Source organism: Zingiber officinale, chromosome 9B (assembly GCF_018446385.1).
Source record: "Zingiber officinale cultivar Zhangliang chromosome 9B, Zo_v1.1, whole genome shotgun sequence".
In the NCBI taxonomy this organism is placed as follows: Eukaryota; Viridiplantae; Streptophyta; class Magnoliopsida; order Zingiberales; family Zingiberaceae; genus Zingiber; species Zingiber officinale.
The window spans coordinates 15,037,541-15,060,278 of record NC_056003.1 but is presented as its reverse complement, the minus strand read 5'-3'; the positions used below and the strand labels follow the sequence as shown (position 1 = coordinate 15,060,278).

General features: G+C 39.5%; 1 protein-coding gene and 1 non-coding gene across 16 annotated transcripts in view; both read left to right on the top strand.

Moving 5' to 3' along the window:
- LOC122024976 overlaps window positions 1-22,738 on the top strand; it is a 37,848-nt gene that overhangs the window by 1,579 nt on the left and 13,531 nt on the right. For 3 of the 15 annotated variants that reach the window (XM_042583726.1, XM_042583725.1, XM_042583724.1), the window contains 2 exons: window positions 6,294-6,356; window positions 7,808-7,860. In XM_042583726.1, the coding sequence (XP_042439660.1) occupies window positions 6,294-6,356; window positions 7,808-7,860 (116 nt within the window). The other 12 variants (XR_006123560.1, XR_006123553.1, XR_006123551.1 and 9 more) reach the window with 11 other exon arrangements.
- LOC122026032 lies at window positions 5,515-5,617 on the top strand. The gene has a single exon (XR_006124005.1). It is a non-coding gene; the product is annotated as a U6 spliceosomal RNA (small nuclear RNA).

Sequence of the window (22,738 nt, the reverse complement as noted above, 5' to 3'; positions counted from 1 at the left end):
AGATCGTTGTTGTTCTTTTTTTTTAATCATTTTGTTCCGGTTGTTGTCATGACTCATTAGGTCCACACATTGCCAGAGTGAGGCCGCCTACAAGTGTATGCTATCTTAATCACATCTTGGCAATAGCAAGAAACTTTATGTTTGTGTTTTGGTTTAATTTGTTAATTTTTCCTTTGATCCGTAACTTGCATAAGCTGGCCATTTGGTACAAGACTGGACTATCTTCTGCACCCTTTTGGTGTTCAAAATTTCATCTACAACTTCAACTCGTAGGTCAACTGATATGAAAAGGAATCTCTTGTCTCAGATTGGAATACATACATAAGATATACTGCCATGATTCTGCTAACACTTGTAAAATTTATGAATTGAGTGTCATTGTTGATAACATTAGAATGGTAGCAAATTCATTTAAAGCCACGTCTTATCCATTAGAGAAATCTTGTACGATGTAGGTTGTCTATTTTGTAGTTCTCTCGTCAATGCAATTATGTTTTCCTTCTTGTTTTTCAATTATGGGGTATTTACCTATGAGCTTCTATGCATTTTCATCGAATTGAATAGTTATGCTTCTTACATACACCATTGTCATTTGTCCAGCCATCGCAGGATTATTTGAGTTTGTAAGTCCAACATGCATTAGTCGTATCTAAATTGAGTCTTTGAATTCTTTAAAAATTATAGCGTCATTTCTTTTTGCCACAAGAGTCTGCCTCAGTAACATTGGTACTTCTACAGCCTTGTCAAAATCCACTATAGGAACAATTCCATTCTTATGAAAAAATTTCCAGGTATGTTCCACTTCATCGATCATTCTCTGTAGCTTCACATAGTTGATCCATCTTTAATGGATACATATCATGACCTATCCACTAGTTTTGCTGTTTCCTTTAACCTCATGGCAAGAGTTTCATAAATTTGTTGACGAGTCTGATATGATTAACACATCTTTATTTTTTCTAAAGAGGTCCAGTGTGTTTATTCACCTAAAGTTAAGTGTACGTGACATATGAACAGAAATAGCGAGCATTTAAACACTCTAAAAGTCATAAAGTTGCAATACTTGACCATTTAGTTAATCAGTAGCTCCTTAAACTGATAAGTGCAACAGTATATAGTACTTGTTGGAGTCCTCATTATCTATGCAGTAAGAAGTGACAGAAACCTCAATGAAGCCGTTTTTAATTGTTGGTGAAATTGCTGAACCATATGCACTAGGTATATGTAGCTAGAATTTCATGACAAATCCATCTATTCCTGTTTCTTTGCTTAATTGTTACTGCCAATGTGCAGTTTAACCTCTTCCATTTCAAGTTCTTTGATTAATTGTGCAGGTCCGTTTGTGTTATATACAGCATCCTTGTTGAATTCATCAAAAATTTCAAATGCTTTCTTATAGAACTAACCCAACCTAACCTCCACCAGACCCAACTAAGCATTTGTCTTCAATATGAAGATGGTTCACTTCCCTCAATATAAAGTCCATCAAATTTGACATGGATCCATCTGGCGTCTTGTTCTTCTTGTCATATAGCATGAATAGGGCCTGCAAACAATAATTAATGAGAATACAGAACAGAGGTGAGAGGCATATTTATTCCTTTTTGCTGAGATTATTTGATATTCCTGTTCAAAATCTCAAGCCACCAATAAAGTCTGCTATTTCAAAAGGTACTCAATAGTCTAGTAAAAGATTCAACAGGGAAACAATTATTTGAATTACGACCATATTTTTATAACATGGGAGCTACACTATGCAGTCATACTGTTAGCCATTTCTCATGTTATTAAATAGTTTGTAGGTTTAAATATTTAAATAGTTTTGGCAAATCAGCTATGCTATGATATTTATTCTGGAGACAGTTTTTGTTTCTCTAGGCTCTTTGTCCTGTTGATGGACAAACACACTAAGATAGCTTCTTAAATTGACAGAGAGAAGAGATCAGAACAAGATGTAATTAAGCAACCATAAAGGAACCAGTTATAGAGATGAAGTATCCACGTTCTATTGTTGGTCTGGACACTCCATCATGAGATTTTACATAACCAAAGAATTTATGGAACATTGAATAATAAGAATGACTCCTTGGGTTTAGGTTATCTCTGTCCCACCCAATTTCGAAGAGTTTCTGCTTAGATGTTCGGTGAAAGAAATGTCTCCGCAATATTCTTAATATATTTTGAACAGATTTCCCTCCTAATTCTCTTCTAAGTGACAGTATTAAATAGACTTAACAACCATCGATTTGAAGTCACTTTGCAATTCAATTTTAATAAATCTATCTTGCTGCACAACAAATTAAAATATTTACCAAGCTTTATCATAACTATGCAGCTTGAGTCTTGCATACATTCATAGTCACAAAAGAGGATGAGAAGAAAAATAAAATGCATACCCTACCTCCATTCCTGAGTGAACGAACATTAGTGCAAATATGAGGTTCAAAGGACATTGCAAGCTGCTGCATTATTTCATTTGAGCCTGAGGCTCCCTGAATAGAGCTGTTCCAGGATTATCTTCATATGGATCATAATCCTGTAAAATTGCCACATAATCCTGTAAAATTCAAAAATAAAAATTACAGGAAGAAAAGGATCTATAAACACACTGAACATTACGTGCATTCTTGGTTCCTAAATATCACACTACATTGTAAGAACAGTGTTTAAATATGGCAGAAGCACCAAAAAAAAGTGTCCTAGTAGCGGCAAGATAATTAAATAAAGTCATTTAAGATATACATTCCAGTGATTAACTGGCTTTTGCTGTTTTTCTGTGTGGCATTTGTTGCTACCTTTGGTAGCATATTTGAGATTGCCAATGCATATGGTACTTATTCCTTTCCCTTTCTTTTTGTGTACATTGAACATACTATTTTTCTTACCTTTGTGTTCTTTTCTTTTCTTTTTTTATTTACTTCAATAATACTCGACATGAAATCTGTTGGGAACCTGTCTTTTGTATGAGATTAAAAAAGTAATGGATGACATAAGTGCAAGGAGACTAAAATTGTTCTGATCTGTTTAAGCATAATGGTGATGGCGTAGTTGTAGTTGTTCAATTGCCCCATTCATTTTATGGACTATTTATCTGCTGAGAAAATACTTTTGACAAGTAAGATTGTGGAAGGACAGTTGAAAGTGTAGGACATTTGACAAATCAGACCGAGAGAAGTTGCTTCAGTTTGTATAGGATGTCTGCTTAGACAGAGGATTGAAACTAGGTTAGGGCAATGTTCAAGATGAAATTTTTTTTTACCAGTTGTCATAATGCTTGATGTAAAGATTATCCTAGACTCACATTTTTCAGGTAAAGGCTAGGAAGACTTTCATATTTTTCCTTCTGCTCAAACAGTGAAAATGTAATATTAAGATATAGTCAGGATGCTTGCTTGGGAAAAATCTTGTCCAACATCAAAAAGTTGACCTAAGACTGATTATCTTTGTCATGATCTTCACAAACTTGAGACCCAAGCAAAGCTTATGGATACATGTCCCAACTGGGTAATTTGGGCTTTATTAAGTTGTATGAAAATGAGGTAAATTTGAGGTCTTAAAAACTTTCTATGATTACTTGGTTTTCACTTTTCCAAGTTGGTTGGAGTTATTTGTTCAGATATTTAATTAGTGTTACTTTGTGTTTGGACTTAGTTGCCAGGTTTGCTGTTTAATTCACTTAGTGAATGGTGGTAACCTTTAAGATTGTCTTAAGGCTAAATTTTGCACTCTAATATTTAAGTCATTATTTGATTAATTTGCTCACAGAATAGGAAAATCGTGTTGTTGAACCTGTTGGAAGAAACAATATATTGTCGGAGATTTTTGAAGACTTAACTGAATTTAAAATTACATAGAATTTAAATTTAACTTACAATAGAGATGACCTGAACGGATAATTTCAGATTGCCGGCAGGGACTGATTTCTGTTACGTGACGGAGAGTAGCAGATCGGACTCAGTCGTCAAACGGACATATCTGCTAAGCAGTTGGTCTTTGTTGTCGAACCGAGTAGTCAAGAGTACAGAGTCTGATTGGACAAAACAACCGTCCAACCAGAGAGACCGATCGGAAATGCTATCACGGGTACTCTGTCGAACAGGAGTTGCATCTTAGACCTGTAACTTTTTGATTAATTGCCTTTGCGTCAAAATTGTTATATAGTTTAGAATCTCCTTTGGTGGAGGCATTGTCAATGAGCTGTGATTGTTCGTTCTCAATTTTGGTGCTAGATAGCTATGATTTAAGTTTAACGAAGAAGCATACTGTAATTCACACATGAAATAAATATTCTAATTCACTATCACTAAGTTTGAGTTAATTGTAGTTCGCAACTTCTGGTTTCAGTACACATTTGATGACATAGGATTGGCTGCTCATGGCAGATATTTCTTTTAGGATTTTTAAGTTAATCAGATTAGTTGAGTTGAAACCATTCAAACTGACCACTAAAAACACCGGATCACCTCTGCAGTAAAATTTTCTTTATTATTATTTTTTTGAATCATGTTTATTGTTTTCTTATTGCCGTTTGAAATCAATTTTATCAAAACAGCCCAAGCTTGAGACAAAATGACCCAAAACAGCAAGACCATCTTAAGAAATCGTGCTAATTTTGATTCCTAAAAATAGCTATGATATTCCTTGTGAGTTTCCAATATTCCTATATTTGATTTCAAAACTGAATTTGAAATATAAACAAATTCTTTTGCAATTGTTATTAAGGATAGACATATAAATGATGGGACTCACAAAAAAAATAAAATGATAAATTTTATCATTTATATGTCTATCCTTAAAAGTTTTTCTTAAATTTTTATTTATGAATATCATAGTTATATATATATATATATATAAATATAAATAAATTATAAACCAGCAAAGTAAAAATTTTGAGCGTCACATGAGATTAAGTGGATCAGTTCAATAGGACAGACCGGATGGGCTGAACCGGCCGGACATGCCAATCAGGTCACAGACAAAGTTGGAATTTGGTAATCTCTTTGAATAAGCGTTGTACAATTAATGAAATACTTTGATGCATAAATATTTATAAAATACTAAAAAATAAAAAAAAGTTTTATGCAACTACTTGTTAATGAATTAAATACCAAGAACACGTAAGCCCTCCCCTCCCGTTTTCCATTCTTCCTAGATTTTTTTTTGTTTACTATTTATATAAATAACTAGAATGGTATATGATTATTATAATTTAACATTTATTATTGAGTATTATGTATTATAATTTATGACCTATTGTAGATATATTTCAGATTTATTCAAGAAGTGCATTGCGTACGTGAATTAGATTTGAGAGTGATTATTTACAGATATTGCCATATTAATATTATTAGTATTTATGTGGTTTTATCAGCTTGTCATGTTCGATTATAGATTCTTTTAGGTGGCCCAAATGTTCTAATTTGGCATACCAGCCCATTAGATGTGATTTAGTCCCACATTGGTGGTTTTTGAATCTTGTTCGCCTTGATATTGTTCTCTCGACCATTTAGATTTGTCTCTTCGGAGACATCCGATAAAATTGGAACGATACAGAGAAGATTAGCATGGCCCCTGCGCAAGGATGACACGCATAAATCGAGAAATGGTCCAAATTTTTTTTCCCTGCTCGCGCAAATCGCATGGCGGATTGGATTTAGGTTTTGCGCCCTTTTTTTCGCCTTCATTCTTTGGTTTTGTTCCTCCTGCGAGTATTAATTGGGGTGTGGCTGTCGATCTTTGATTTGTTACTTGGTTTGCTTCCTTGTCACGGTCGTTTCATGAATTGCGAACTCCAATCTTGAATCTTTTTTTGTTTTTGTTTTTCTTCTTACTTCGATTCCACCCCATGTGTATACCTTTAATTCAGCGAACCCTAAAATCACTTCTTCTTTTTTTAAAAAAAAAACATTTTCCCCTCTTTCTATGTACTGCGGAAAGTTCAAGGGGCTAAATTTGATAGCCAGTAATGTTTATGCTACTTGTTATACGGATTCTAGTGCTTTAGTTCTCCTGGAATGGTTTCATTTGATTCAATGATAGGTTTCAGCTTCCTTTTGTGAAGTTGTCTTCCAGTAAAAGAAACATTGCATGAGGCAGAAGAGCATTGGAAGGATTGGGTTCAAATTATCTTGTGCATCACTCAGATGCCATCAACTTTTTCCTGCTTTTTAGTCACTGTCGATCATCAATGTGATAGAAGAAATTTGGACATCTTTCTCTGTTCATGTGCAAGTGCGTTTGTGTTCAGTTTTCAACTGTGCAAAGTGATGAAATGAAGTCATTTCTCATTACAGAGATTTAACATCATTCAAGAATTGTCCAGCCAGAATGCCTGGGAATCAAAAGCTTCTGAACTGGTGAGTCTGAGAAGATATTGATAATGCTCTTTTCTATGAATTCTGATATGCACAAATATAGAGTCAAACTGTATAATATATCAAAATATGATTTTTTTTATCCATTTGTTTTTGACTGTAAAAATCAAATGCAACCATATGTTCATTGATATATATCCATTTTGTATAATGGATGCTTGTGCATGACTTACTTATTTTAAAATTTCTTTGACTGAACATGGCACCAAATTAATTTCTTGGACAAACAGCCTAGTCGCTGAAATCCTCTAATTATTATAAAAGAGTTGCATGTTGAAAGAAATCAACTAAATATGGAATATGGTGGCTGTAAGTATAATTAACATACCTATATTTCAATGTGAAAATTTATGTACTGAATGGAGGAGCTAAGCCTAAACCGTTTAAGTAGTTTTTTTATTGAAATGAGTTGATGCTTGTGGATTATACCTTGACGGTGTTGCAAGTGTGAATATATTATTCACATCTTGATCCAACGTAAAAATCAAGTCAACTTAATGTTTTTCTGGGTAGGTTGTAACTGGCACAGTTTCATGATTTCCTAATCTGTGAATTTAAGATTGAAACCTTCATGAACAGGCTTTAGGTTTTTAAAAGAACGAGAATGTTTTTCTGAGTGGTATATTCTATTAGTGAACATATTATGCTAGTGCATACCTATATATCAGAATATATTCTCATTGCTTTCATGTGATTTATGATATGTCCAGATCGTTGTTGTTCATTTTTTTTAATCATTTTGTCCCGGTTGTTGTCATGACTCATTATGTCCACACATTGCCAGAGAGTGAGGTCGCCTACAAGTGTATGCTATCTTAATCACATCTTGGCAATAGCAAGAAACTTTATGTTTGTGTTTTGGTTTAATTTGTTAATTTTTCCTTTGATCCATAACTTGCATAAGCTGGCCATTTGGTACAAGATTGGACTATCTTCTGCACCTGTTTGGTGCTCAAAACTTCATCTATAACTTCAACTCGTAGGTCAACTGATATGAAAAGGAATCTCTTGTCTCAGATTGGAATACATACATAAGATATACTGCTAACACTTGTAAAATTTATGAATTGAGTGTCATTGTTGATAAAATTAGAATGGTAGCAAAATCATTTAAAGCCACGTCTTATCCATTAGAGAAATCTTGTGCGATGTAGGTTGTCTATTTTGTAGTTCTCTCATACAATTATGTTTTCCTTCTTGCTTTTCAATTATGGGGTATTTACCTATGAGCTTCTTTGCATTTTCGTTGAATTGAATAGTTATGCTTCTTACATACACCATTGTCATTTGTCCAGCCATCACAGGATTATTTGTGTTTGTAAGTCCAATATGCATTAGTCATATCTAAATTAAGTCTTTGAATTCTTTAAAAATTATAGCGTCATTTCTTTTTGCCACAAGAGTCTGCCTCAGTAACATTGGTACTTCTACAGCCTTGTCAAAATCCACTATGGGGACGATTCCATTCTCATGAAAAAATTTCCAGGTATGTACCACTTCATCGATCATTCTCTGTAGCTTCACATAGTTGATCCATCTTTAATGGATACATATCATGACCTATCCACTAGTGTTGCTGTTTCCTTTAACCTCATGGCAAGAGTTTCTTACATTTGTTGACGAGTCTGATATGATGAACACATCTTTATTTTTTCTAAAGAGATCCAGTGTGTTTATTCACCTAAAGTTAAGCGTACATGACATATGAACAGAAATAGCGAGCATTTAAACACTCTAAAAGTCATAAAGTTGCAATACTTGAACATTTAGTTAATCAGTATCTGCTTAAACTGATGAGTGCAACAGTATATAGTACTTGTTGGAGTCCTCATTATCTATGCAGTAACAAGTGACAGAAACCTCAATGAAGCCATTTTAAATTGTTGATGAAATTGCTGAACCATATGCACTAGGTATATGTAGCTAGAATTTCATGACAAATCCATCTATTCCTGTTTCTTTGCTTAATTGTCACTGCCAATGTGCAGTTTAACCTCTTCCATTTCAAGTTCTTTGATTAATTGTGCAGGTCCGTTTGTGTTATATACAGCATCCTTGTTGAATTCATCAAAAATTTCAAATGCTTTCTTATAGAACTAACCCAACTTAACCTCCACCAGACCAACTAAGCATTTGTCTTCAATATGAAGATGGTTCACTTCCCTCAATATAAAGTCCATCAAATTTGACATGGATCCATCTGGCGTCTTGTTCTTCTTATCATATAGCATGAATAGGGCCTGCAAACAATAATTAATGAGAATACAGAACAGAGGTAAGAGGCATATTTATTCCTTTTTGCTGAGATTATTTGATATTCCTGTTCAAAATCTCAAGCCACCAATAAAGTCTGCTATTTCAAAAGGTACTCAATAGGCTAGTAAAAGATTCAACATGGAAACAATTATTTGAATTATGACCATATTTATATAACATGGGAGCTACTCTATGCAGTCATACTGTTAACCATTTTTCATGTTATTAAATAGTTTGTAGGTTTAAATATTTAAATAGTTTTGACAAATCAGCTATTCTATGATATTTATTCTGGAGACAGTTTTTGTTTCTCTAGGCTTTTTGTCCTTCTGATGGACAAACACACTAAGATAGCTTCTTAAATTGACAGAGAGAAGAGATCAGAACAAATTACATGCAAGGTTCTAAAATTTGCTAGGTGCTAGTCGGACGCTAGATCAGTGCCTAGGCGGAGACTAGGCGCCGTTAGGCGAATTCCATGGTATCAACGTAAATTACCTAATAAATCACATTCTATAACTCCAACACAATAACATCAAATTTAAAACGAGTTCAAAATTACACAACTAATAAAATATCATTAATTTATTCTACTTCTTTTCCATAATTTTTAACAACTTGTTCTTCATCGAACACAAATTTAATATCATCATTTTAAATTTAGCTTTAAATTTCAGTTTTTTTTAATTGAGCTTTAAATTTAAAAGCTCAAACTAAAAAAAATCATGAAAACCTTGCACTATTTCCGTGATGCCTAGATGATTCTACCGATTAGTCGATGCTTAGGACTGCCTAATCCTACCTAGGCGCCAAGGCCGCCCTAAGCTAGCCGACTGGCAATTTTTCGGTGCGGATGGCTTGCGCCTAGCATCTTGGCGGCACCTAGGCGGCTGCTTAAGCTGATTTTTAGAACACTGATTGCAAGCAACCATGAAGGAACCAGGTTTAGGGATGAATTATCCACGTTCTATTGTTGGTCTGCACACTCCATCATGAGATTTTACATAACCAAAGAATTTATGGTACATTGAATAATAAGAATGACTCCTTGGGTTTAGGTTATCTCTGTCCCACCCAATTTCTAAGAGTTTATGCTCAGATGTTTGGCGAAAGAAATGTCACCGCAATATTCTTAATATATTTTGAACATATTTCCATCCTAATAAATATGCAGCTTGAGTCTTGCATAGATTCATAGTCTCAAAAAAGGATGAGAGGAAAAATAAAATGCATACCCTACCGCCATTCCTGAGTGAACTAACATTAGCCCAAATATGAGGTTTAAAGGACTTTAATTTGCAAGCTTCCGCATTATTTGAGCCTCAGGCTCACTGAATGGAGCTGTTCCAGGATTTTTTTTCGTATGGATCATAATCCTGTAAAATTCAAAAACAAAAATTACAGGAAGAAAAGGATACTATAAACACACTGAACATTCTGTGCATTCTTGGTTCCTAAAATATCACACTACATTGTAAGAACAGTGTTAAATATGGCAATTGCAGCGTGATAATTAAATAATGTCATTTGAGTTAAAATATTATATTAATCAACTCCTCAATTTCTGTTCAAATCAACTCCTTTTCCTGCAGATAAAGACACTTACAATCAATAGGAAGATAAGTATACTTCATATGATAATTATCTACTATGCATACCATTTCTCCTCTCACAGAGGTCTGCTGCTTCAACGAGCTTGCGGCCATTCAAATTTTCCATAGGTACCATCTTAAATATTCAAAGATAAAAAATTATCTCAATATCTAGCCCTTTAGAAGCATTCATTTGTCTTTTTATGTTTTGCAAACAAGATAAAGCTACATAATTGTCAGTCACTCTAAGAAAGAGTTGGAAAGTTTCAGTGTAGAAACACATCGATGCATCACATATGCAATAAATTAAGCTTCAGAATCTTATTATTTGATCAAAAGCTCAAGTTATTGTAAACCAAAAAAAAAAAAAAACATTGGAGTCTCACAATTAGGAATCAGCTGCTTACCAAAATGTAGTGCATTTCTTTAAATATAGGTATTAAAAGATTTAGAAAACTATGGTTGGCAAACGCCAATTTATTGCAAACTCTTTGTCATAACAGCACTAATAACTCCCAAACCTAAGTTGGTTTGGTTTAAGTTATTTTTACTTCTTGGTGAAAGAGTTCTTACTGGTGAACAAATAATTCTAGCATTCATTATATTATGCTTTATATCTCATTCTAGTTCTCTGTTAAAGTTCCAGAGGAATACTTAAACGCTAAATATCCAAAGTAGTGGAATAATTATCAACTTTTTTTAATATGGCTACAATTAACTTCATATTAAACACTTAGCTTTGAGATAGTTTTCTGCTTAGAAATCATGCCAGGAAGAAAGCAAGCTGATTTCATGTCCAACTGACTGGTAGGTTGAACCTTAACTATAGTTTTGATAATTCAACCGTACCTGTGTAAGGCACCCAACACTTATGCATCGAGAGACACAGTCACCCTCATTGATCATGTGTATACTCTCTAGAAGAGCAGATGTCATATGCCTATGATTTACTTCTTCCATGAGTATATTCAGAATAGCTTGACTTCACCCAGAAAATCATTATGGTACTTTCTGAAAAACTTCTTCTTGGTCTTGTCTTAGAGATAGGTAATAGAACAATAAAACAAATAACCTGCCTTGTCATAAATGGTTGAGTGCAAAATAAGATAGATATTGGACCATACTATAGGTATATATCACTGCCAAATACGATTTCATTGACAAATAAATGCAGTGTCTCATAGAGATAAATAGAGTTATACAACAAAAGAAAGATATTTTCAGGTGACTAATATGTATCTCAGTTCAGAGTACTTGTATGACTTGAAATTACAAAGATCCAAAAACAATTTATCTAAGATAAAGTGTAAAACTAATATTACTTTGGATATCCAAGTGTAGTACCTCTTATTTAATTAGCACAACTTGATGCTATTATTATTTCACCATGTAAATATCTGCCTGAAGTAAATTCATACTACTTACCAGAAGTAGTATCCTAAACTTTGATTGGTCAACTACATCCTCCGTCTGGCACTCTGTTCGCAGCCGTTGGAATCTGTACCGGCGGTTGCTCACCATACAGAATGGCACGCAGACCTCGTGCTCCTTGATCATCAGCAGGCAGCCCTCCACCAGTTTGAAGTACTACTGCAAGCTAAGAGACCCTGCATATATATCATTAATCGACTTTGATCCCGTCCGGAAGCTGAGTCGGACGAAGGCCGGTCGCGGTGGACTGGGCGTTGACGGAAAGTCGCGAGCGGTGCAGGCTCCCCACGGGTGGCTGATGCGGCTGCAGGACCCTGCGCACACTCAGACGATCCCCCCTTCTCACGTTAGAGACCAAAACCCAGGGAAAAAGTCCCCGGATCAGGCCCTCCGACGCTCAAGCAGACAGAAGGAGAAAAGGAAAACAGTTGTGGAAAGAAGTGACGGGGGAGTGTGTGCGCGTACCTGCGTACGAGGGATTTCTCCCCTTTTATGCGTCCTCCTGTTAGAACCTGCCCCCCTGTCAGAAAACGTTAGACGCCCGGCTTTGTCCTCTAGTCCTGGACACCTGTCGCGCTGCTATTTTGTTGGGAAAGCATCTTTCTGTTTAGGAACCTCCGCCTTCGCACTTGGGTTTTGTCCTGTAATGAGGGACAGCTGGCAGACTACTACTGGCTATGAGGGCATCTTTTCGTTTCAGGAACCTTCGCCTTCGCCCGCATCGTTGGTATGTAATGATTACCCCTGACGGACCGTTGAGATTCTCCGCTCCCGTATTACTTAGCTCCTCCGATCCATGGTGTCCCCGCACCAGCCGACACTTGTGGTTCGCATTTCCAGGCCTCCAACTCGCAGACCTGCAGCCCTAACTGTCTAGACATAGCTACGCTGATCTTCAACCTGCATCTTGCGCTTTGTACTTCCTGGCCCTCAACTGCAGGTCTGTAGCTCGGGCTGCTTTTGATCAGCTCTGCCGCCTCTGACCGGCCTCTGCGCTTTGTACTTCCCGGCCCTCAACCGCAGGGCTGCTTCTGATCAGCTCTGCCACTTTCGACCCATTGGCCCCGACTTGCATCCTGCACTTTGTACTTCCTGGCCCTCAACCGCAGGTCTGTAGCTCGGGCTACTTCTGATCAGCTCTGCCGCTTCTGACCGGCCTCTGTGCTCTGTATTTCCGGGCCCTCTACTGCATGCCTGTAGCTCGGGCTGCTTCCACTCAGCTCTGCCGATCCCAACCCGCTTCTGCCTATGCTGAGCTCTAACTGCCCTGTCAGCCTGCCTTTTTGACCGCCAAGTCGCCATGACTATTGACCGCCACCTCCTCGTGACTTTTGACCGCCACATAGCCTGGACTTTTCTAATCCTTTCCTCTTGGGCCCCTCCATCACTAACCGTATCACAAGCCTCCCCCACAAGTCTAGTCGAAGGAGGACGACAGTCTGACTGACTAGACCTCCGCACCTTTCTGTGACCTCGGCATATCTTTGTGATCTCAGCAGATCTCTGTGTATCTACCTCAGCGTATCTCTATGATCTCAGCATATCTCTGCGCGCCCTGCTTCCTGCGTCGCGCATCAGCTTTTGTGTCGCGTTGCTTGGGATACCATGCCTTCTTCATTATGTCGCCAGTCGCTTGGGGTGTTGCGCCCATGCCTTTACTTTGACTTGGCCACCCGCCTTCTCTATAAAGAGGCCTTAAGGTTGCTCTTCCATGCTATCCCTTCTCTTTCACGCTGTCTTACCTACGTTTCACCAACCGCTTTTCCACACGATGCATTCTCCTCCTTCTTCTCAGGAAGTTGAGCAACCACCCTCTCAAAAGTTGGTAAACGAACTCACCACGCTACTTGTCTCGAGAGAGCGCGAGCTAAATCGCGTGTCTCAGGATCGAGATCGCCAGGTAGCTGCTCTGCGTTCCATGGAAGACCAGTATCGCCTTGCAAAGTACTGTGTGGACGTGGAGAAGACGAGGAAGGGGCAGTGCCAGTCTAGCCTGCAGCGTCAACTTGGTCTCCAGGAACAGTTGCGTCGAGAGCATGAACAGGAGCTCTCTCTCCTCCGCGCGGGCCTCGAGGATAAGCAACGCACTATCATTCAGCAGCAAGCGGTCATCAGATCTTTGCGCGCGGAGCTGGCTCAAGCTGTGAACGCCCCTGACTCTCCCGACAGGTCTTCGCGCGGGAGTGCTCGTTCCCCAGGCCAATTCCTTCCACGAGTCAAAGCTGGCCTGGGGAATAGTTGTCTCAGTGGCTCCTTTGTCATACGGCGTTCCTGCTTGTGGCCTTGGCTGTATTACTTTTTTGCTGGAGTGTGCTACGATGTTTGTACATCTGTCTCCCTTCGACATGGTCTTTCCTGTTCAATTTTCATCTAGCAAGTATTTTTTAGGAACTGATCCGTATGTAAGAGTCAAAAATTGCTTCATGCTTCCTTTTCATGTATGAATTTTGGATAATAAAACCAACATAGTGCTTAAGACTTAAAACTGTAATGAGCGAGCGAAACCTGATGTCGTAGTTAATGCTGACTCCCTAGGAGTAGGGTAGATGATGTTCCGTATCCTTCACCCTGCGTATTTGCTGCATATTTGAAATTCGCGCAAAGTAAAGTCAGATGTAGCTGACCTGATTATGGAAAACGCCCTGCTCAAGGTGAGGCACCTCTCTCAAAAAGCTAGTTAGGCATAGGCACCGAGCTCGCTTATGATTTTCGTAGAGGAGTTGCTTTCTGATCCCCGCATGGGGCCGACCTGAAAGGTCGTTGGTCGTGAGGACAGAGCTCACTTTTGATTCTCGCATGGGAGCCGACCTAAAAAAGGTCGTTGGGCGTGAGAACAGAGCTCACTTATAACTCGCACTGAGGCGAGAGTCTGGGACTACCGACCTAAAAGGTCGTTGGGCGTGAGCGCGATGCTCACTTATAATTCTCGCATGGGAGCCGACCTAAAAGGTCGTTGGGCGTGAGAGCAGAGCTCACTTATAACTCGCACTGGGGCGAGAGTCTGGGACTACCGACCTAAAAGGTCGTTGGGCGTGAGCACGGGGCTCACTTTTAATTCTCGCATGGGAGCCGACCTAAGAAGGTTGTTGGGCGTGAGAGCAGAGCTCACTTATAACTCGCACTGGGGCGAGAGTCTGGGACTACCGACCTAAAAGGTCGTTGGGCGTGAGCACGGGGCTCAATTTTAATTCTCGTATGGGAGCCGACCTAAGAAGGTTGTTGGGCGTGAGGACAAGCTCACTTATAACTCGTGGGGGGTGGGACTACCGACCTAAAGGTCGTTGGGCGTGAGCACGGGCTCACTTTTAATTCTCGATGGGAGCCGACCTAAAAGGTCGTTGGGCGTGAGCGAGCTCACTTATAACTCGCCGGGGGGCGAACTACCGACCTAAAAGGTCGTTGGGCGTGAGCACGGGGCTCACTTTTAATTCTCGCATGGGAGCCGACCTAAGAAGGTCGTTGGGCGTGAGGACAGTGCTCACTTATAACTCGCACTGGGGCGAGAGTCTGGGACTACCGACCTAAAAGGTCGTTGGGCGTGAGCACGGGGCTCACTTTTAATTCTCGCATGGGAGCCGACCTAAAAGGTCGTTGGGCGTGAGAGCAGAGCTCACTTATAACTCGCACTGAGGCGAGAGTCTGGGACTACCGACCTAAAAGGTCGTTGGGCGTGAGCGCGAGGCTCACTTATAATTCTCGCATGGGAGCCGACCTAAAAGGTCGTTGGGCGTGAGAGCAGAGCTCACTTATAACTCGCACTGAGGCGAGAGTCTGGATACTCCGGTTCGAGACCGGTGGCGATGGCGCTGGTCCGAGACCAGTAATGATACTCCGATCCGAGATCGGTGGCGATGGCGCTGGTCCGAGACCAGTAATGATACTCCGGTCTGAGACCGGTGGCGATGGCGCTGGTCCGAGACCAGTAATGATACTCCGGTCCGAGACAGGTGGCGATGGCGCTGGTCCGAGACCAGTAATAACCCCCAAACGGCAAAGGCCTAGATGAGTCACTCTTCTTTGCCTCCATCAGTGCCGCCTACGCCGACCTCATTGCTTTAGTTAATCTTGTCGCTATTGCTAGCTTTGGGCATCCCCATTGGTGTCGCGTTTTCTTCCTTTGGGCCACAACGCCCTTGCATCCTATGATGATCTTGCAATTCTCGCGACGCGCATGGTCAGCTGCTTGGATCAGGGCTATTTACGTGGAGCTACTCGCTCGGTCGATGAATATCCCCGCAGACCTGCTTGCTACTTTTCTGGCCCGGCAATCGCTTCCGCTGTCCCGTCTTACCCACGACCCTTTTAAATTGTTTGACTTCTGCAACTTCATGACACTTCCCGCCTAGCCTCGAGTCTTTCACGAAGAATGCTTCTTTCTTTGAGGCCACGCCTCTTCATGATTACCTTACCTTGTCGACCTTTAATGCGTTCCTTCTCGCGATGACACCTGTCTGGCACCTTTACTGCGCACGCCCCCTGACGTCAGCATCTGAACCCTTTTGCACCCTTTGGCGCTTATTTCCCATCCGACGGCGCTGAGGCACGTTGCCCCAAAAAGATATGCGGCTCCACTCTCGATGTTTCCTAGAAATGAATGGGCTTTATAAACCCTAAAAGCAGTCCACCTTCCTTACCCTGACACTTCGCCATCTTCCTCCTCCCTTTGTTCTTGGCCGTTTCTAGCAGTGCAACTCCTCGTCTTCCTGCTTACGCCTGACCTGTGACCCTTCTTGTCTTCATCCTCTCTGCCTTCTTGCTCCTCACAGCCATGGATGGTAAGGACCCTCTCTGGTATTCGCATTACATTTCTGATTTAGACCACCATGACCTGTCCGCACTGCAATCCAACCTGGGGGTAGGCCCGGCATATGAGTTTCGCCTTCCTTCGACAGACGAACATCCTTCTTCTCCCCCCGAAGGGTTCATCACAGTCTTTAAGGATCAGGTCGTAGGCGGTCTTCGCTTCCCGCTACATCCTTTTCTTTCTGAGTTGAGCCAGTATTGTGGAATTGATATTTCTCAGTTTGCCCCCAATGTGTTCCGAGCGGTCTGCGGAACCATCATCTTGTGCCGCATTTACCAACTCCCTTTGACCGCCAGACTATTCCATCACTTTTATTCCTTCCGGCGGGCCGAGGCGGGGGTATTCAACGTTCAGGCCAAGCCGGGCCTCAAGTTTTTTGACGACCTACCTTCTTCCAATAAAGGCTGGAGGTCACGCTTTTTCTTCCTCAAGCCCCCTGCCCCCTTAACGGGGTCTTCTCAATGGCGTTCTTTCCTTGGTTCGGACTTCCCTTCGCATGTCCACGAACCTGCCTGCTCCGCAGCTGTGGACAAGCTAAGAGGTGTTGTGGTTCGCCTGTCTGTGCTGATGCTAGAAGGCATCCTACATGTTTTTGGCCTTAGCCCTGTCCCTACCGACATTGGAGCTCCTTTCGGTGAGTCATTATCTTTTTGTATACTGCTCTTCGCTAATTGAAGTGCTTTTTCTTCTTATTTTTGCAGCGGCCGCAATCCTCCGTTCCTTTGCCAGCAAAGAGACACCTGCGGTGGCCGTTCTGCAAGCTCTGAACGAAGAGCTAACACAGGGTCTACCTTCTGCTTCTGCTGTCGCCTCCGGTTCACCACTTTCGGAACCCCGGGCTTCTGAGGCAGAGGACGACCTGATGCTTATTGAGCCCCCAGCTCCCAGCCTTGCAGACTCAGCCCTGCCCCGCATCGCTGATCAACCCGCGGCCAAGCCATCGCCCGCAGAGCCCGCGTCTTCTCTCCTGCCAACTATGAAGCTACGCCTTAGGCGCAAAGGCAAGAGAACAACTCCAGCCCTCGCAACTTCTCCTCCACCTCCTCGCCGCCAGCGTGTGGTGAACATTTCTTCCCCCACCAGGTCTTCGGATACGAGCTCAGTCCAAGAGACAAGCTTGGTCCCGGAGAAGGTCCCTGATCCGGAAGTGGCAGACCCGCCGTTGGACCTGACTGCTTCGGCGCCAATCCAGAGCCTGTTACCTGCCCCGCCTTCGTCCTCCAGCGATCAGCTTCCGTACTTACTGATGCCCTCCGCGTCTCCTCTTCGCGTGCCTCCGAGCTCGGCCATGCCGACCCCGAACTTGCCCTCGACAGACCCAGCCTTCGAAGCGTTGTGGAGGCTTCCTTCGGAGACCGATCCGGCCTGCACACCTGCTGCTGATTTGTCGCCTATCTTCGGTAGGGTCAACTTCTTTGGGGACCTGGCCATCTCCTGGCAATCAGCCAGCCAGCAGTTCTGGGAGAGCGGTTCTCCTTTGGGGGAATTCGATCAGATTGCTCGTTCACTGGTCGCGGTAAGTCCCTTCTCCTATGTTCCCTTGTATCCGTGTATCTCTGTAACCTCCTTCCTCTTCTTCCGGCTACTGGCAGACCTGCTCCGCGAGTCTGAGCGCCGTGCAACGAGCGACCGAGCTTCAGCGAGAGAACGCGACGCTCAAGGCACGTCTCCAGGAATTAGAGCATCCTGCGACTTCCTCAGCTCCTCCCGAGCCCCCTTTGGGAAGCTTGGATGCCTATTTACGGGCCATCGGGGAGTCGGCAGCTTCGGCTCGGACCATCTCCCATGCTGCCTTTGATAAACTTCAACAGTTGGAGGCGGCTTTGAAGACAAGTGAGTCTTCCCTGGCCTTTGAAGTGGAACGCCGTCAAGCGGCGACCTCTGAACTGAAAAACCGAGAGGCAGAGTTGCTTGCCCAGTCTAGGGAATTGGCCCTAGGGGTGAGTATTCGGTTAAAACCGAACCGAACCGAACCGAATAAACCGAACCCGAATAAACCGATTTTTATAAAAAAAAAATGAACCGACCAAATTCCTCTTTAAAACTCGAGCAAACCGAACCGATTAAAAATCGGTTTATTCAATTTTCAACTGAATTAACCGAATAAGCCGAATAATTGATTTGATGTATTATGTTTGTGTACAACCACCGAATTGATAAAAAAGAGTTTGCTTTGCCACCGAACTGTGTTTGTTTACCTTGTCTATATTTTATAAGCTTTTATTCGTTATTGATAGCTTTTATTCCTAATCTTATGGACCAGATCAAATGCATATAGGCTGCAAGATTTGATCGATAGAAAGGTTGCAAATTGCAGTTCAATTGATTCCAACTGGGAAATGAAGACAACACTGAAATGGCGAGTCTTCCTAAATCTTGAGGTGATGCTGCGTTTGCCAAGTGCAAGTGTGCAACAAGTAGCATTTCTGACGTGAGGGGAGACATAACTCTGACAATAGCCTGACTAGCAAATATTTAAATTTTTATGGTGTATTTCGAAACCACTACAACAGTTTAAGGGGCCATTTTAAAAGATTTGAATTTGACAAAATACTAATGAGTAAATTACAGAGTGATTGAAACAATTCATTCGTCTCATACATTCAATATATCTAACTTTATCAAGCTATTCAACATTGCATTGTTAGTAATATTCAAATTATACACTACGAGACCTGCAAATACAACAGATGGCAATATTAACTAAGTTCTATACAAGCATTTGACTAAAATCCAAGTGCTTCCGAAAATTAATTAAGCCAAGCTCAGAAGCATTATCCACAACAAACTATCGACTTCAAAAGCAAATACCATTAACAGAAACATTTCTTCATCCACTATCACCAATTACTGGGCTTCCATGTCGATCTCCGTCAGGCACAACCTTGCAATGAAAATGTCCTTAGAAGTTAGAAGATTGCCCGGAATATGAAACAAAGACAGTATTTAAAACCAATATGCCATTAAAGCCTGGTTTACCTTGGCCTGGTTGAGGAATAAGCCTCCTTATAAGCATACTGCCACAGTTTAATCATCTAGTGACTGGAAGACATAGCTTTCGGTTTTCCTGGAACTGGAAGTCAACCAAAACCTAAAAGGCAGACAAAAGTTAATAATTTTACATGGAACTAAAAATACAAATGGTATAAATTAAATACGAGAACTAAAAGGTACTTACTGCATAACATATTCTGTTAAAATGCTTTGTATTTCTGGTTTGGATCATGTCCTGCATAGTCTTTGCCTGGAAACAAATTTGAGTAAATAACATGTACAAAAGTGAAACATTCACGACAATTAGTGATGTACTAACCCGTCTCTCTTTCAATTCCTCTGGACTAATTTTCCACTGTTAATCTTATTGATCTATTTAATGCACCTGATCATGAGCTGAAATTATATTAATTTATGTGATAAAAAAATAAAAGCTTTTGATAAATAATATCTTGAATGCATATCAACTGAAGCACATTAAACAACATTAACAAATATATGCAATAAAAAAACACAAGATAAGGACAACACATATTCTATTTATTTCAGTAGCTCTATGTTCATGGAAAATTAGCTTGTTTGTACTTGTATCATGATATATTCAAAGTCAGGTTTTATGGTATATTCCTTGGCAATGTCAAATGTCTATTCCAACAGGCCTCATTTGACCCACACTAGCCTTCTATCTATATATCAGTCTCTTGAGTCTTGAGGATATTTGTTTCATAAGCAACACTAATTTTGTACATTATTAAGATAGTACACCCATTGAAGAATCCTTTTAGAGATCAAATAGCTACCAAACGCAGCTCTACAAAGCTATATTACTTATTGCTAGTCTCAAACAGAACATAAAAAAACCATTATTGAAGTAAGAATTTTGCTAGTATCAAGAATAAAAATAGCATAGCCGAAGTAAGAACTTTGTAATAGCATACTCTTTCATAAGGAATTGGATTGCACCTTTCCTTGTCGAATCTTTAAAACCTTTCAGTGCACTTCTCGACATCTTTAAGACCTTCAAGCAAAGCACCTAACTTTGTGTAGCATGCTGCCTTAGCAGTAAACTTTTAAAAGTTTGAGTCATCAAATATAAAAATGCTATGAAAAAGATTGAGTATGAGTTAGAATTACTATTAACAAATGGGTGTTTTTGATTGCACAAGACAATCTAGGCAAAATTACAATGAGCACAAAAGGTTCTAGGCTAATAGATCATCTACTTATTTGAGATATACAAAAAACTTCATAGAATCTTTTGATTACATCAAGATAAAATTCATCATTTGGAAAGCAATTTCAATGCATAAAGCAACAAGGTCAACCCCAACATAGCCATGTGTCTACAATCCTTTCCAAGTCAACCTACATTATATAAATCAAATTGCATAAAATCAACATGTATTGCCACATGTTTATTGAACAAGGTAACAACAATTGAAAATGATCACTTACATCATTAGATAGTTTCAAGGTCAATTTAAATAAAATATAATATTTAAACATACCATTGTTTATCGCCAGTGTTGTCGAAAAAGATGAGTCCATTATAATTTTTGAGAATTCTGATAAAAAAATACAAGTTATCACAATACTCTTTATAAGTTTATAATTATAAATAAAAATCTAATTGTCTTTTTCTTAAAAAGAAAAACTTACCGCTTTCAAGTTTTTCCACATCCTCTAAAATTTCTTCGTTGTTGAGTGGTTTCAAATTTAACCGAAGTCAATCTTGAGTACAAATAAGACTTTCTACCACCTTCGGAGTCAATGAACTCCTAAAACAATCAAGTACCCGACCACTAGTATTAAAAGCAGATTCTGAAGCAACTGTTGATATCGGAATGACTAATACATCACGAGCAATTTTAGCAAGTATAGGAAATCTGTGACAATTTTGCCTCCACCATCCCAAAATATCAAAATTATCACAATACTCTTCAACTATTTCATTAAGATACTTGTCTAATTTTGACATGTCGCCATCACCAAAAACTTGTGACTTTTGTTTCTTATAATTGGCTATAATTGTTTGTCTTTTCAAATCACTCATGTTGTTTGAAGTATTTCCCTTGTCAACTGATTCTGAAATAGATGGAACTCTTGAAGTATTACATTGAGGCTCCATTTTTTCCTTATAATTCTTGTACAAAGCAAATAAAGTGTCCTTTATAATCTTTCCTACTCTTTCACCCTTCTCATCTCCATATAATTCAATCAACATAAATTCTACGAAATCCAATTTATGTCTTGGATCAAGCACCACCGCAATATAAAGCAACTTATTCATTTTCTCAGGATCTCCCCAATACTTGTCAAATTGATTTTTCATTTTAATTCCCATTGAATACACATCAAGATCATCACTTTCTTGCCACTCCTTCAAGATGGTAAAAATATAACTAATCTCATGTGCAAAAGTATTGGATGTGACATACAAAGATCCTGAAACTTTTAATGTTAGCTCATAAAAAACTTGCAGTAGAGATGCAAAATGTCTAACATTAGTCCAATCTATACTTGTTGGCTTCCCATCAAAAGTCTTCAATTCTCTTTTAGGTTTACCATCTGAGTCAAATATCATCTCTCCATTCTCATTCAAAATGGTATGTCATTCTACATATTGAAGATCTAATTTAAAACATGGATCTTGTTCATCAAACCTATCAAAAGCTCTTTCAAATTTTTGAGCAGTATTCAACATCAAGAAAGTTGAGTTCCATCTAGTTGGTACATCTAAACATAATGAGTTCTTGCTTTCAATTTTTTCAATCTCAACACATTCTTTAAACTTGCTTAATCTAGAGGAGGATTGCTTAACATATTTAATTGCATTCCTAACCTTCATCACAGATTGATTTATATCTTTTAAACCATCAGCAACAATCAAATTGATTATATGAGCTACACATCTCATATGAACATATTCACCCTTCAAAATAGTGGAACCCCAATTAGTCATCTTTTTTCTGAAACTATTGATAGCAACATCATTTGAACTTGCATTATCAACTGTAATTGTGAAAATTCATCAATTCCCCAACCTCTCAAGCAATTTTCAATGGCTAAACTAATAGCCTCTCCTTTATGACTTGTAATTGGACAAAAATTGAGAATTCTTTTCTGTAAATTCCAGTTTGTATCAATAAAATGAGCTGTTAGACACATATAGTTGATTTTTTGAATCGATGTCCATGTATCAGTGGTCAAACAAATTCTTTGTGTTGAATCATGCAATAATTTTTTCAATTTTTCCCTTTCAACTGAATATAATTCAACACAATCAT